Below are 16,122 nucleotides of genomic sequence, written 5' to 3'. Positions count from 1 at the left end.
TTAACTAACTAATGTAGATGCTCACATCATAAAGAAAAGCTGTTAACCACACTAGACATGAGTGTGTGAAGTTGGTATGGATGAACAAAATGGGAACTGCGCTGATGCCCACCCCTCACCTTCAAGGACAACCTCACTGCTGAACAGACGTTCCCAGATTGGGATGGATTATCCACTAATCCCATAGTTTTTGTTTGTTGAATTTCCGGACAACAACCGATGCCAGATACACCAACCGAAACCAGATACACGTAGACCGTTGCAGCTGTTTACGTTTATTAGTTTGATGGCAGCACAATGGATTCAGGATTTGGATCAGGAGTTGTTTTCTAATATATTGGAAAGCAAATCTCTGATTTCTATCATAAGAACTCTAAATTGCAATGATAAAAAGCCAAGAATGGTCCTTTAAAAAAAAAAGTATGCTGTTCTGATTAAAATATTCATGCAAATCTATTTCCCTTTTAGAAACATGACTTCCTGCTGCAAAAAAATGCTGCAGAATCTTTCCTTAAACTCAATAAAGTGTCATGTTATGCAGTCCCAGAAAAAAACAGGGAACTTTTGTGAACTGATCACATGACGGACAAGTTCTAGACAAAACCCACACAAAAGATGAACAGGCCACTTCCTGACTGTCGTTTCTCATGTGGAAACAAGGAACTTTGACAAACGTTTTACTTTAAAAATGTTGGTTTTTAAAATGATTCTCTTTTTTCCTCATTATAACTAAGTTTCATCTCTGTGAGGCTGTCTTGAGGATGTTGGAGCTGCTCCCTAACATGTTGACCTGGGGTGTCCCCTTGCTGCCATCCCCAGCTAATCCCTGTGCCCCTTCAATGTGGTTGCTCGGCGATGTGTTCATCCCTGCTGCACAATTGGGATGCTGGGCAGCTGCACGTGCTGCTGAGTCAGAGCTCTGGGTTGGCGAGCGGTTCGGAGCCGATGGTTGGGCTTCAGTATTCCCGGATGTTGTAGCTCCATCTTGCTGTTCTTGAACTGATATCTGAAAGGAGTGGAAGGAAATTTAATTAATCTGATCTGAACAGATTTGAGGATAAGTGCAGGTTTACATTAGAAACATTGTACCATTTTTTGGCATAAATCCAAAAACCTGTGTCGTTTTTCTAGGACACAGTTTCTGCAGAGTGACAGGAGTTCATTAACATTATAGCTTCTGAGTTGTGGGCAAGACTGTTGGCAGGGAGCAACCCCTTCCCCCCTTCCCTTCCAAATTGCTGAGAGGGAGCTTGTGGCCCGCCCAGTGTATTTTTAAGTCCCAAAAATGCTCTTTTTCCAACTGCATTTTTTCATCTGCTCCTGATTCACATAGATCTGATTAAAGAAATGCAATTTTGAGCTTAATTTAATATACATATGTCTACAATCATCAGAAGAAATGCAACAAAAACGTATTCTTCTTTTGATAAAACTCTGCCTTTCTTCACTGACTCCCCTTTAACACTCAACATCATTTTGACACATTTATTTATGACTTTATGGTATCACGATGCATCATAGTGGCTGCAGTTCTTTAGATTTTAAAGACCTAATTATGAAAGACAAAGTTAAAAAATTAACTTAAACTATGGCAAAAATTCAAAATCTTTTGATAGTTATGGAACACTTTAAAGTTTGGTCTTAAATTTGCAATAAAGAGTAAAACTGCATTCCTTTGTGATGGTTATCACAAGCACATGACTGCTGACACTAAAACATGGAATGACCAGCTACTGCATTTAGCAAGAAATTCCTGTTCCAGGCAGTTTAGGCAGGTTTGATTTGATAAAATCCTGATTTAAATTTTTTGTTTTTACCTTAAATGTTCTATGTTTTAGACTGTCATTTGTTTGAAAGTTTGATTCATTAGGTGTATAAATGCAAATAAAAAAAATAGGATGGGGGAAAATACTTTAATTAGTGGGTGAATGTGGGTCTGACCTGCTTCCCGTCATCCCGCGATCTGTCTGTGATTCTGCTGTGTTGGACTGACTGACACTTGCTGGTCTCACGCCAGATTCCCCACGACTTAAGCCTGCTGAGGCCCTCCTCAGAGCGGGCTGTGGGGTTGATGTGGGGGGCCGGAATATGAGCTGGTAAATCCCACGTCCCCTTAAACGTTGGCCAAGCACGACTCCTCTGCAAAACGGCAGTGAAAGGAAGAAAAAAAGATTATCCAGATTGACAGAGAAGGTCCTGTTCAGGAAAAGAGAGGGTATAATGTTCTCACCTTCACTCCTGGAAGCAGGTGTCCTCTGTCATCTGCTATGAAGGAAGTGTGACCCACCCGCGCAGAGGGCCTCTGCAGACACACAGCCGCTGTGAAGCTGACAGTTTCTGACTGACAGTTGGAGCAAAAACACCTACGAGTACCTCTTTGAAGGGCTTGGTTTCTCCCCAGTTCTGGAGTCTGTGAGAGATAAATGCGCTGGCATACTGATGGGGAAAAGTACAGCTGCGTCAATAAAAACAGCATTCATGTGCATTGGCTTCATATTTTTCATAAAATGTGGACATTTACGCTACCTGGTTTGCTGAGTAACTCGACGACATTTCTGCATCGACGGCCTTTAAACGTCGGTGTTCGTGTTGATCCGTTGCCTGGCAGCACAGCAATTTTTAAAATAAGGAAGAGATCAACAAGGAAAAAAAATTAAATGACCGTTTGACATAATTGAAATGATTGAATAATTGCTGTATTTTTGTTGTAATTTTCAAAAAGTAATACATACAATCAAATTATATCTCAAAAACTTAAATACCCTCATAATTTTGTAAAAAGAAATTTTACATCACAGGTATTATAAAAAACGGGAATTCCCAGTAACGCGCAGGAACATATTTTGATTTTTATATTAACATTTTCAAAAAAAAAAAAAAAAAAAAAAAAAAAAACGATTGAAAAAAAGGGCTAAGGGCAAATTAGCCCTTTTAACTTCCGGTCACCGACGGTGATGTGTTTGACTGATTTTTAACTCGATTTCTAACACAACTTTGCTTTTGTGTTGTAGTCAAAATAATAATAATGAATATCAAAACATCTTTTCGTTTTAATACAACTTTTTACTTATTCATATCTAGCAAATAATGATAAATTATTATGATCACTTAATCTTAATTTGGGTTAGTTTCACTCATACTTTTTTTGCTGAATTCTATCTACCAGGTATATATTTAAAGTTAGAAACTATTAATTTTTCAGCGTCATAAAAATAATTAAATAAAAATTAAAAACGGAAATACATTTTAAAGTTTTATTTTGAAATTCTTGACCGGAAAAAGATTTGTTTTTCTTCCTGTTACAAAGGTGTCTGAAATAACCGCGTCTAAAAGGTGACTGCAAACGTGTTTCGGAAAAATCTGAATATATTGAGGTGGGGTTTTGGGGGGTTTCTTCAAAATTTACGCTGAACTGATGGCTACGTAGCTTCTCTCCACCCACGGTGAGACTTACTTAGTTACAATCACACCTGAGTCCATTGATTGTGTTCTTCTTTTTATTTTATCAAACCTACGTTTATCTGTTTATTTTTTTGTATTTTCCTATTACCTATACAGTTTTATGTAATCCAGTCAACATGGAGGGCCCTTCTCGTCGGTTATCAGCCTCCCGAGACGGAGCTTCCAAGCTGTTGGAGAGGAGGGGGTCAGAAGGGGATGCAGACACCGAAACCAGCCGGGACACGAGGACGCACTTTCGCGTGTGTCGCTTCATCATGGAAATAGGTAGAGATAACACAAATACTTAAAGTTATAAAATAAATTTTTTAAAATGAGCAAAACGTGATACTTTATCATTTTTACTCTTATTTGAATAAAACTTTATTGATACAGATCAAACTTCATTTGACCTTTATTTATCACAATGGTCCAAGACAATTACAAGAAAAGAACCAGCCAGGGGGTTATTATTACACAACGACATTGAAATTGACGCACATATCTAGTGTTTTAATTGCTTTCTTATTGTCAGAATGTTTTATTGTGTTCATGCATTGTTTGACCTTATTGAAAAAGAGTATTATTGAGGGGTATGATTTTTGAATTTGGATTTATGAACGTTCCATTTGCATAAAAATACCATGAGATTTATTGTGTATAGTTTTATGAGATGGTCAATGGGTGAGACCAAACAATTTTGAATCTTTGACCCAAGTTCTGTGCAGAAACCAGCCTTTGGCTGTAAAAACACGTACAAGCTCCTCAACACAACTCCAGGTCACTTCAAGGAAAGGCAAACTAGCACAAATGATGTTAGAATAGGCAAACATTGTGCATACATTGAATCTTACACTGCCACAGATTTACTTCAAGAAGAAAATAGACCACTGCTGCTTTTCTGACTGTCAATACAAGAACCAAATAGGATGTTTTGGTTTTGGAAAAGTCCTAAACCTCAAGTCATAAGAATGAGTCTTTACTTCCTGCAAGGGCAAGTCACATGTGACTTCTGTTCTGATCAAAAATGTCATGTTATGGTCTCTCACACTTACATTGAATTTTATTTATTTATATGTTTTGCCTCCAACCTACAAGCTTGAGGAACTGAGAGGTTTTGATGTGGGAAACATGTTGATCTAAATATCTAACATTTACATTTTTGCTCCAAACATAAAACAGTTCTGCGTGTGGTTTCCTGGCTCCTCCCCAGACCACGGACGTTCTTGAAGGAAATCAGAACACAGATTTATTCCATTTTAAATAGCATTCACTATAACTCTTATCTTGCTGAAAGCACAGTTTGATTTGTGCTGAAACACAGAATATTGCCACATTAGGCAGACGCAAAGCCGACTTTTAAAGATAAAAAAAAACGTGTACATTTCCATGCAGACTGTATGACTAAAGTACTCTGTTAAAGGTTTTGTAGTTGTTTTTAACTGGACTTTTGGTGCATCATCAATACACGTTTGTTCGGATTTCTTATGAACAATAGATACTAAAGCTTTATGTTTTCTTTCTGGACTCTCAGGAGTGAAGCTCGGGATGCACTCCATACCGGTGGCCACAGCTTGCGTTCTGTATCACCGCTTCTTTAAGCGCGTTTGCCTCAGAGAGTATGAACCCTACCTGGTGGCCATGAGCTGTGTTTACCTGGCGGGAAAGGTGGAGGAGCAGCACATAAGGACACGGGACATCGTCAACGTGAGCCACAGGTAAAACATTTAGACCTCATGATTACCAAAGATTATTTATCAGGTTCGTTCATGGACTGCTGCAGAGATAGGGGCAGTAGAATCGAGCCCATAAAGCAGTGTTTAAAGCATTTACTTTTCACTTGAAGAACTCACCTGGTTCTATTCAGGTGTATCCACACCAGGAAATCAGAACCAATCAGTAAGAGCTAAAGATGAACAAAAACATGTAAACATGAAATTTATTTTTCAAATCTTAAATCCAGATTTAAGGGGCTGTAGTGGGCCGTCTGTTCAGACGTGGACCTGACTCACTTGGAGAGTCTCCGGTTCAATTCGCTGCACAAATAGGATTAAAGTCTCTTTGGGACAGATGAACAAAAATTTGGCTCCATCCTTCTTAGATGTCTGTGGTGCCCTTGAGCCTCATCCAAACTGCAGCGATGCTCATTGATTGGCCATAATAATAATAATAATAATAATAATAAACTTTATTTATATAGCACTTTTCAAAATCAAGATTACAAAGTGCTGTACAAAAATATGTGAGGAAATTAATATTAAAAACAGTTTCCAGTATGGAGAAATAAAACCCAGCACACACATGAAATGGCGATAGTGGTTAGAATCAAGGTTGTTCTGGAGTTGAACCTGTTGGCTCACAGGTGTAAATGTGGCCTTGTGGTAGAATGTCCACCCTGGAACGACGTGAGTTCAAATCCACAGCCTAGTCATAACAAAGACTCTCAGCATTAAGGGGGTTGGATTGGGGGGTAAACCATCGAATGGTTCGTGAGCGGCTGTGTCTGCATATCACCGCTCCGCCAGAGGAAGGGTCAAAGGCGAGGAACAAATGTCACACAGCTAGGGACTTTATTTTGAAAAACAAGAGAGCCCTCTCAATGAATTTTACATGGTAAATATAAAGGTTTTACATTTTTCTCGAAGAGTCCACAGGGATATTCTTTGAGCTTCATAGTAGTTTCTAGAAGTGTTGGTCTGCTAAACCTTCTTAAGTCTTTCCTAATCCCCAGATAATACAAATGAATTCTTGTTTGAGTCCAGCACAGGTTTCTGCCTCTTGTGCTCTCAGAGGTTTCTTCTTTCCTTTTATTTAGGCTCAGTCTGCCTCTGCTGAGCAGTTCATGTCCTCCCTGCTCTGTGATGAAACTGAAATCTCCTATAAAGTGGTAATCCGGAGCTGAACATCTGAGATTCTCAAAAATGAACCAAATGATTCGGAATGGAGCATGAAGCTCTGTTCCTTTTTCTGAAAGTCCTTTTAAACTTCATTCTTTGGTATTTGGGTCATTTTTCTGAGCTGCAGTGGATTTTGTGCAGCTTAACGAAGTACATTGTGCTGAAGGAGAAGCTGTAAACGTGTGAGAGAAGCTCTGCAAAGTCCGAACTTTTACAGAGTTCGAGCAGAAATTCTGAGCCGGACAAAAGAAACTGGAGCCAAAAAAGTGAAGCAGGGCAGATGTTATTGTTGATGAAAAATGAGGTAACCAATGATAAGCCATCACCTGAAGGATTTCACTCAGTTCTTCACAGATTAGATGTAATATATAGTTTAAAAAATATTTAAATGTATAATTTGAACTATGAGTAGAAGCCGCGAGTCGTGTTGCAGTGGGTACCTGGTTGCAGACAACGACATGGAACCCTGACACCATTAGCCGGAAAAGGAAATTCTACAGGATTTCACAATCGTAGCACCTTTTATTAAAAACTTTTTCATGAGAATTAACGGTTCAGTGTGCAACATGATCTGAAAACGGGCCAAAAACGGTAATCGTTTTATTCCTTTCAAGAAGGATATTAACTGTTAAGATTTGTAAAACTGTTACGCCGGAGCTTTAGATTCCTTCACAACCATAACGTTTCAATACAATCAACGGGAATCAGCGTTTTCTTTATCAGCTGATTCACGTTGATCGCTTGAGGAGAAACGGTCAGACCAAAGCAGGCTTTGACTTTGTTTAAGTTTTAATGCTTAAAGCTGGAAAAAAATCCCCTTAACCGTTAGTGTCGCCACTTCAATTGTTCTTTTTTTGACCAAAAAAACACACTGTACATCATATACATCTGCTAAATTATGTAAACTCAGCTCATATAGTACAAGTGATTGAACCGACATAAAGAGAGACAGCAGTACCGTCTGACTGCATAGGTATTGCGCAATCCAAGGTGAGGCTCAGCGGGCTGGTGCCTCATCGCACCTCACTTCTTAGTATCTGAACGGCAAATGCGGAAATGCAGCGATTTTTGAAAAGAAAAAACACCCAAAAATGGTACATTTAAATGGAAAACGACTGCAAAGCACAAATTACTGCTTAAATATAATAATTGAATTTATTTTTCTCTTTCCTTCCCATAATGACAGGTGAGGCACAGCCTCACCTGCCTCTCCTGACTGCACGTCACTGGCGAGATGTAAACTGGCTAATGATGTCAGGGCGCCATGTTGTTGTCTGTGACCAGGTCCTCTTGGTCACGTGGCAAATGAAAAAAAAATTGTGTCTCTTATTGTTAGTTTTATCTCCATAGCAACCATTTTCTGTTTGGGTGGCTTGGGGGTGAGGAACAGATTTATGAAGTTTTTTTGTTAGCCACTCCCACACAAATAATATGTTCATATCTTTTGTTGTATCGTTTCGTTCAACCTGATCCATGGATTCAAGTTTCCCAATATTTCAGTTGGAAAAGACGCAAGCGACCGGAGAACGCCACTTTTGGAGAGAAAACTTTCATTAGAAACTCCAGAGATAGAGATTTTTATTGGATGATCAAACACCTGCATGAACCTTCTCAGGTGAAGGGTGGGGTAACCTCTGAGGTGTTGGGCAGAGGGCTGACGGTGACTCTTGTGTTGAACGCAAACATTTGCTTGCATACAAAGTAAGAAACTAATGCTGTCATTTAAATTTCTTACAGTGGTTTAAACTTTCTTTTTTCCAAAATGCAGCACTTAGGTGTCTCCACTTTCACCTCCTCAAAGCCGTTCCTCCCTCCTCAGGTATTTCAACAAAGGCAGCGCTCCCCTCGAATGTGACAAGGAGTTCTGGGAGCTGCGGGACAGCGTGGTGCAGTGTGAGCTCCTCATCCTGCGTCAGCTCGGCTTCCATGTCTCCATCGAGCACCCCCACAAGGTGAGCGTGGGGTCCATGCTTTGTTTTCTAAGTGCTGTTTAAAGCTGTCTGTTTGACCTGCATTGACTCTGCAGTTCTGGGGTTTTCCTGTGTGCCGGTTTTAGAAACAGTGACCCCCCCCCCCCCCCCCCCCCCCCCCATCAGATGAACAACGAGTGTCCAGAAAACAGTTGGAGATTGGATACAGTTGCTCAACTCAAGAACTCTTCGCTGACCCTCCCATCTCTGCAGTGAGAAGATTAAACCGGGTCGATAACTACTGACCCTGCATCCCTTTAGATTTCTTTGTTACCAGGGAAACCCACTTCTTGAATGAAAGGAGGGACTTGGGCAGATGGATCAAGTGTGGTACTGGGCTCCTGATTCTGTTTATTCATCCTGTCCCGTGTTCTCGGGAGTAACGGTGGCTCTGGGCATCTCTGTCACTTTGTTTGGAGGGGTTGAGCTTCCTCTTTGTCTCGCTCTCCGCAGTACCTCCTCCACTTCCTGCTGTCCGTGAAGTCGCTCGTCAACCGCCATGCCTGGTCTCGAACCCCTGTGGCAGAGACTTCTTGGGCGCTGCTGAGAGACTGTTACCATGGAAACATGAGCATTCGCCACACTCCGCAACACATTGCCATAGCGACCTTGTACCTGGCCCTGAACAGCTACGGAGTGGAGCTGCCCGTCGGCGAGAAGGAGTGGTGGCAGGTTTGTGTCCAAAGATGACCGGGCGTGTCTGAGGAAGGAGGAGGCGTGGCCTGCACGTGCTCAGAAGATTATTTGACAATAACTTAAACATGAGTCACGTGGCTGGTGTTCAGACATTACAGCATTACACAACTTCATATATGTAAGAAACTTTCCTCTGCAAATAAATGTTTGCTTCATTAAAGCAGCAACAAGCCAAGCTTTTAGGCACTGGACAGTTAAGTAAGGAATGGCGCCCAACAAGGCATCCAATATCTGAAATAAATGAACGAGAGACGGTTATTTTATGATAATGGACACCTCCAAGGGCATTAACCTGCTTTTACTATGGTCACTTACAAAAGAAATAGATATTTAATCAGTTATTGGCACTTTAATCTTGTTATTTTTTTAACTTTAACTCCTTTTTCACAAGAAGCTAACTATTTAATTTGGGGTATGACACTTTGGCACCGACCTGACTCTGCTGCAGCTGCTATATGAGGACTAACCAGCAGAGAAAAGTGGTTTGGATGCTAAATGCCATGTTAAGTGATCCAAAGCATCAGTTCAGAGGGAAAATTAACCCCTGACCGCTTGTTTTTATCCAGATGATGAAGAAAAGGTTTGTTTCTAAGAAAAACAGTCCACAAGTAGTTTCCTAGATCGTTTTGATTGAAAAAAATATACACCGTTAACTCTGATCATTAAATAAACATATATCCACTCTGTATCAAGCAATAAGGTAAACAAGGCAGAAAGACAGACAACAAAGTATTTAAAATTCATGGTGACATTGCTGTTGGGGGGTAAGATCTTACAGTTTCCATCAACATCTTCACGGATTGGATGTTTTTAGGGTTTGAACTTCCAGCATCTTCTTTCGAACATGACTGTAGTGTTTCATAGGATGAGAATAAGCACAAATGCCGCAACACTGGAGGAAAACAGGATTTTGTGTGCGTTTCTGCTGTGACAGACACGCAAACAGAACCTTGTTTCATATATTTACTGCAAGTTAATGAGAGATTTACCAGAAATAGTTTAAAAAAAAACAACCTGAAAATACGGAAGGCTGTCATTCCTCGATCGACCAAAACTCTTCATAACTTAGAAAAATGAAAAACTTTTTGCTTTTCTTGTGAAGCTAAATGCTCCAGTAAAAAAGTTTGCAATAGGTTTTGTGCTTTTCCCTGTAACCTGTCCCATCCATGGGGGTAGAACCTGCCGCCCTGAGTTACACCCCTGTGTCTTTATGCACCTTTAATGTTTGATGAGCTTTTAGTTTTTTGTGTACGACTAAAACTCTGAAGGACTGTTTGTGAAAAACAGGAAACATGAGAATCATCTGCGACTAGGCCTGCACAATAAATCGCAAATTTATCGTAATTGTGATATCAAGCTGGGCAATACTCAGATCGCCAAAGTCGGCAAAAATTTCAACAAATGGTTACCTTAAATGCGCTAAAACAATCTTATGGCAGCTTGAAGTATTTAACGAATCAAACAAATCCCTTTATCGGATGGAGCCCTTTTATGTCAGACGCTGGCCTCCTACGTAGACGAGGCTTAATTGGGGTGTAATTTAAGTTATGTTGACTCCTATTTAAATGAAACGGTTGCAGTAAAATGGAAATGATGTGATTAGTTGTTTTGCTATTTGTCCATGTGTTGCAAGTTATATCGAAATCACAATACTGATCACTAAAATCGCAAACAGCGAGTTTTCCTCGGATCCTGCAGCCCAGCTCTGCGACTTAAGTGTCACTACTGAATGGCTGTTTGCCGTCTGCACCAGTAGATGGAAGCTGTTTAACTGTCATTTCTAAAAGCTCCATTGAGAGAGACGAGGGGCGCTGAAGATTAGCACCAAAAAACTCTTGTGGATGAGGAAGCAGGGAAAGTGTCAGGTGGATGCTGACCACTCCACCTGACACTTTCCCTGCTTCCTCATCCACAAGAGTTTTTAGGTTTGAGTAAACAGGTTTTCACTCACTGCTGTGACACAGCATTTTTGTCAAATCAAAAAAACGTCGTAGCTCCAAGCGTCAGCACAGCGTCATCAGAGCTGATGTAAAAACTAACATCCACATGAAAACACATGGAAGCCCAGGTTCTTAAAACCTATATGTTGAATGTTTCATTCTTTTTTAAGGTTTCCAAAAGGGCCTGAGGGTAAATTGTAAAAAAAAAAAAGGCTTGAATTTTAACCAAATGAGAAGAATCTAAATGCTTGAAGTCAGTTTGGCCGAACAGATGATGAAATAACTTTTTGAATCCAATATTTCCAACCCACTCCAATCTATCTATTAACTTTTCATCTATTTTCTAAGCATCCCCAGTGGTATTTTAATTATAGTTATGCCATTTTTTGTCAAAAAAAAAAATTTCTGCAGTTTAGCATGAGATCACTAGAAATTAACTCCTAAGTTGTGGACGGTTGGCATCCCGCCCCCCCTTCCCATCAACCATAGCTAAGCGATGCCACAAAAACGTGTTAAAAAACAACAGCAGAGGTGACCCAAAGCAGAAACACCATTTTCATCAGAGTGGTTCTCTAACATGGGGTTTGTGACGACTAAGCAGACTTTTTATGGTCTTTTGAAAGATGACTGCTTCTTTGCACTATAAGAGATTCGAGATTGAGTGTCTTAGTAGAATGACATGTAATAAATACAGGATGGGGGGACCAGGCCTGAGAAACACTAGTTTAGGTCCTTAAATGTTTTCAGCATTAAGGAGACGATTTTCCCCAGTCACACAGTTTTACTTTTCTTTCTTTTTATTTATTTTTTTGTAAATGAGATTACTTTTGTCACACTTTGATTTTGCGAGCTGCCCAATTTAAATGATGGGAGAGAAGTCGGGATTTGTTCCGGTTTCGTGCTTCAGCCCTCCAGCCTGTGAAATCTGGGTCGCCTGAAATGACGTGCAGACCTTTGATGTCCTGTTTACTGACGCCAGCTGTGGAGCTGATGCCTGTGCTGTGTGTCTGTGCGTGTAGGTGCTGTGTGAAAATGTGACCAAGGCAGACATCCACGCCGTGATCTCAGACCTACTGAAGCTCTACGACATGGAGGCCAAGTGCGTGTAGGACGCACGCGCCTGCAGGAAATCCACGTAGAAGTGCTGCCCGTGTTTGTGAAGCACGAAGGTGCTGCTGTTGCTGCACACGTCCGGCTGTTGGGGTTCAGGTGTGTTTCAACATGTGCACACGTGTGTGAGAGACGCAAGAGTACTTTGCATCGCCCCACTTACCACGAGATGAAATCTTTTTTAAAGCCTGCAGTACCGCATTCTGCCACCATGGGGAGACATTCTCCACTTGTTTTTCCTAGAATGTTTTTTTTTCCCCCCTGTCCTAATGAGCTCCGGCTTTGTCTGCAGCAGCTCATTACCAGTGTCTGTCACTGCAGCAATGCCATTCACAGTCAAATACATTCTATATCAAACAAAGGATTATTAAAGTTCTAATTCTTCTGTCTGTTCTTGCAAATGGGAATAAAGAAGCTTCATTCTTTCAAACCAAAAACCCAGAACTGTTGTTAGGGAACACTGAGTCATGATCTGTTTGACAAATGCACGTCCAATCTAAGTTATTTTTAAATATGACCTTTTTGGAGATTTTGTTTTCTTTTTGGAGCCCAAAACTATAAATTTAAATATTAAAAATCTTAATAATAATAATAACACTAAGAAAAAAAAGTCAAAGAATTCTGAACGTGAAATTAAACCATTTTTGTTTCTGAAAATTGGACAAGAAACTTGCTGTATAAAAGCAATCCAGTTTCTGCAAGCAGTGCGACACAAGAAAATACCAATGTTTTAGCACATGGGGGGCCGCAAATCCTTAAAAAAAGTCTTTCATTCAAATATATTGACTTTAGGCCTTAAAAATCAATACATTGTCTTAAATTATGTTAAATTGTTGTCATATTTTTTTCTCTTAAACACAATGTGCCAGTTATAAAACATTATCAGGATGCGCTGTGTCATAAGGTCTTGAACTGGTCGTAAATCGTTTAACCTCAGCTAGTTAATTAGCTCATGCTCGTTGGTGCGGGTAATGTGAATGAGCAAATTTATGGAGAAAGGGCGTGAAAATGGGCATCACTCTTAGTGATTAAAAGTGGAGATCGCTATAAAGCCCAGTTTCCTGAATTACGTTTCAATGCACGTGTAAAACAAGAAACGGCAGACTCCAGCTATTTGATTTATTTTCTTTGTACGTAACAGTCTTAAATGACGGTAGATTTTTTGTTAAAGAAGGTCTTAAAAATCCTTACATTTATTTCTGTGTATCATTAGACACCCTGTAACATTTTGTAGCCAGACCTTAAAGGTCATTTATGCAGAGCTGCAAAATAGAACTTAAAAGCATCAGTAAATGATACAAAATGAAGCTTTGATGAGCCAAATAGTACAAAAAAGGAAACTTAAAGCTGATATAAAACTAAAAATGTTCAGATTCCTTAAAAACTGCTTCTGTTTTTGCATGAATAAAAGGTAAAGTCAACTGAGAAGATGTGTCTGCTTGGAAACCACAGAAAAAGAAAACAGCCTGAGTGAGCCTGGACGAGATGACGGGAGGAAATGGGGACGCGTCATTTGCTGTTTCCTAATAAATAGAGAGTTTCCATTTTCTTCAGTGTGTGTCATCTCCTAAAAGTTCTTGAATAAGAATACCATAAAAATTGGCTGTGACCCGACGCAGACGCTGCAGTTCACGTATCAAAGCCTGATGTATTTTCTTCATCTGCCTCAGAGCTGCACTGTTGTCCAGAAGCCATTAAATTCAAGTCAGCAAGGCTCACTGTTGCATATTTCTTCATTACAGTGAGCACACACACAGACCTGCTGCCAAAACACTCATTAGAGCACCAAATGAGTATCAATCCGCAGTGAAAATGGCCCCCAGCAGATGCATAATTTCCTCCTGCTGCAGTGATGTTTGTTAGAACCGGTGTCCGGCTGTCAGGAAGCCGCTGAGCTCTAACAAGATAAGCGTCCGTGTGCACGTTTGATTTCTCCTGGAGATGAATCTTCTGTGAAGGGCGGGTGCAGAGCTGCAGAACCCTCAGCGCTCCTCTCTGTCCTGTTTGCAAACATTTTTTGTTGAAATGGTAGGTTTAGAGTTCGTGTCAATAATAAATGAATCTTCAAGCCTGCTGCAGTTTTCTGTTTTTTCGTTTTTTTCATTTCCTTGAGTCATAAATACCTCCATTTTTTTCAAAAGTTAAAGTATGTGATTAGAAAGTAAATACGAAGATTCTTTTAAAGCTGCATAAATAAAAACATTCATTAATATACATTTAATTTTTTTTGCATGAAATGGATATTAAATAATCTGATTTTCAATTCTAATAGAAAATTTATTCACTTTTTACTTCTGCTTTGGGGAAAAATATAAAGCATCTTTTATGTAGAATATATCAAGATTCCTGAGGAGGTAAACCTTCAAATATCCTTCAGAAAACCATATTTTTTTAAAGTTATGATGTGGTTTTGATAGTTTGATCTATTTAATGGATGTGATTCTGCAATACGAAAGTCTGACTCTTTAAGATGTCCCAGAAAGATAACACTGAGTCTGATAAATGTGTTTTTTTGGCATTTTGCACTTAAAATATAAAGGATATCACATGTTCTGTTATGTTTATTTTACCACAACCACACATATGTGTTCAACAAAATTTTAAGTTAAATGAAATTATAAAGTATTTAGTGTTTTATCCGCTTTGACAGAAGACAAGGAGTAACTAATCCAACAAAAATGAGCCAAATCAACTCTGGAAAAAAGCCAACAGAATATCTTTATTTGTCATAAAAAATAACACATTAAAATTATATAACAGCAAAAATTGAGTATATAAAAATATTATACAGAAGACATTTATTTCCCAAGTCTTCTTTTAGACTAAATGCTGTGTCTTGTTCCATTTTTCAATAAATGTATCTCAGGACTGACTGTTTAAGATTTAGCTGCAATTTTTCAAATTGTAGTCTGAGAGGACAGAAAAAGGGGATAACAGTAGAACATCTGTCACAAGACAATCACTAGTGACTGCAACACCTGCTATAGTTACCATATTTGAAATCCAGAGCATATTTTAGATGAGGTAACTTCATAGGGAACACACGTGTTTATGAGTACTTGCTGAGCAAAACACTTACAGCAAAAAACACAATTGCTGTATTTGAAGTTAAAACGAACACATTTTCAATTATTCTGTAAGTGCAGATGGCCTGTAAAGCCCACTTCATCAAAGAATTGACTTAGAATTAAATTTTTTGGAATTAATATGTTGGAATATCATCTTTTATGAAATATAGATAATATAGTTTAAGATTGCAAAATATTGACATGGGTGCTTAGAAGAAATCACATATATATATATAGATAGATAGATAGATAGATAGATAGATAGATAGATAGATAGATAGATAGATAGATAGATAGATAGATTTATATATATATATATATATATATATATATATATATATATTTAAAAAAAAATAAAAAAAAACGCCCCTCTCACCCTCCGCGGGTGGTTTCTCCTCCAAGCTCGGGTCCTCTACCAGAGGCCTGGGAGCTTGAGGGTCCTACGCAGTATCTTAGCTGTTCCTAGCACTGCGCTTTTCTGGACTGAGAGGTCTGAGGTCTTTCCAGGTATCTGTTGTAGCCACTCCTCCAGCTTGGGGGTTACTGCCCCAAGTGCTCCAATTACCACAGGCACCACTGTCACCTTCACTTTCCAGGCTTTCTCCAGTTCTTCTCTAGGTCCCTGGTATTTCTCCAGTTTCTCATGTTCCTTCTTCCTGATGTTCCCATCGCTTGGCACTGCCACATCCACCACAACAGCTTTCTTCTGTTCTTTATCCACCGTTACATTATATATATAAATTATATAATAGTCAAAAACAGCAATTAAAAGCTTTTTTTTATGTATGTCCACCTCCATCATCAGAAATATGCCACAAGAACAGGTTAAAATCATTTTCCTCAGAGTGGGTCTTTAACCTATGAGGCATGTTTTTGGACTGTGGGAGGAAACCAGAGTACTTGGAGATAAGGCACATGTGTAGAAGGAGAACTTGCAAATGTCTTACCCAGCCAGGATTTGAACCAGGGGCCTGCTAGGTGAGAGAGCTAACCACTACACCAC

At 39.4% G+C, this 16,122-nt stretch overlaps 2 protein-coding genes across 4 annotated transcripts; one reads left to right on the top strand and one right to left on the bottom strand.

Moving 5' to 3' along the window:
* Positions 1 to 254: 254 nt before the first annotated feature.
* On the bottom strand, positions 255 to 2,832 carry cfap126 (cilia and flagella associated protein 126). 2 transcript variants are annotated; one of them, XM_004070301.4, is made up of 6 exons: positions 2,733 to 2,832; positions 2,527 to 2,601; positions 2,374 to 2,436; positions 2,231 to 2,302; positions 1,942 to 2,139; positions 255 to 1,006 (listed from the first exon to the last, which is right to left on the bottom strand). In XM_004070301.4, exons 1-6 carry the CDS (start codon positions 2,766 to 2,768, stop codon positions 737 to 739), a joined length of 714 nt encoding a protein of 237 aa, XP_004070349.2. In that variant the 5' UTR covers positions 2,769 to 2,832; the 3' UTR covers positions 255 to 736. The 2 variants fall into 2 exon arrangements, with proteins under 2 accessions (XP_004070349.2, XP_020560109.1); XM_020704450.2 differs by having other exon boundaries at positions 2,763 to 2,783.
* A 439-nt stretch (positions 2,833 to 3,271) lies between these two features.
* ccnq (cyclin Q) lies at positions 3,272 to 14,125 on the top strand. 2 transcript variants are annotated; one of them, XM_011476789.3, is made up of 6 exons: positions 3,272 to 3,443; positions 3,574 to 3,726; positions 4,973 to 5,156; positions 8,155 to 8,287; positions 8,759 to 8,977; positions 11,961 to 14,125. In XM_011476789.3, the coding sequence occupies exons 2-6, from the start codon at positions 3,579 to 3,581 to the stop codon at positions 12,048 to 12,050; spliced, it is 774 nt and encodes a 257-aa protein (XP_011475091.1). In that variant the 5' UTR covers positions 3,272 to 3,443; positions 3,574 to 3,578; the 3' UTR covers positions 12,051 to 14,125. The 2 variants fall into 2 exon arrangements, with proteins under 2 accessions (XP_011475091.1, XP_011475090.1); XM_011476788.3 differs by having other exon boundaries at positions 3,273 to 3,443; positions 3,559 to 3,726.
* The last annotated feature ends 1,997 nt before the right edge of the window (positions 14,126 to 16,122 follow it).

This window comes from Oryzias latipes, chromosome 7, assembly GCF_002234675.1.
Source record: "Oryzias latipes chromosome 7, ASM223467v1".
Lineage (NCBI taxonomy): Eukaryota > Metazoa > Chordata > Actinopteri > Beloniformes > Adrianichthyidae > Oryzias > Oryzias latipes.
Note: the sequence above shows the minus strand (reverse complement) of the source record. Positions and strands in the feature narration are given on the sequence as shown.

Excerpts from the sequence above, each read along its gene's own strand:
- cfap126 (XM_004070301.4), bottom strand. The coding sequence starts at position 2,768 with ATGAGGGTATTTAAGTTTTTGAGATATAATTTGATT. Across the intron at positions 2,602-2,732 it reads TTTTGAGATATAATTTGATT|GCAACGGATCAACACGAACA; the intron begins GTATGTATTACT and ends CTGTGCTGCCAG. Across the intron at positions 2,140-2,230 it reads ACCTGCTTCCAGGAGTGAAG|AGGAGTCGTGCTTGGCCAAC; the intron begins GTGAGAACATTA and ends GCCGTTTTGCAG.
- ccnq (XM_011476789.3), top strand. The coding sequence starts at position 3,579 with ATGGAGGGCCCTTCTCGTCGGTTATCAGCCTCCCGAGACGGAGCTTCC. Across the intron at positions 5,157-8,154 it reads ATCGTCAACGTGAGCCACAG|GTATTTCAACAAAGGCAGCG; the intron begins GTAAAACATTTA and ends CTCCCTCCTCAG. Across the intron at positions 8,978-11,960 it reads GCGAGAAGGAGTGGTGGCAG|GTGCTGTGTGAAAATGTGAC; the intron begins GTTTGTGTCCAA and ends CTGTGCGTGTAG.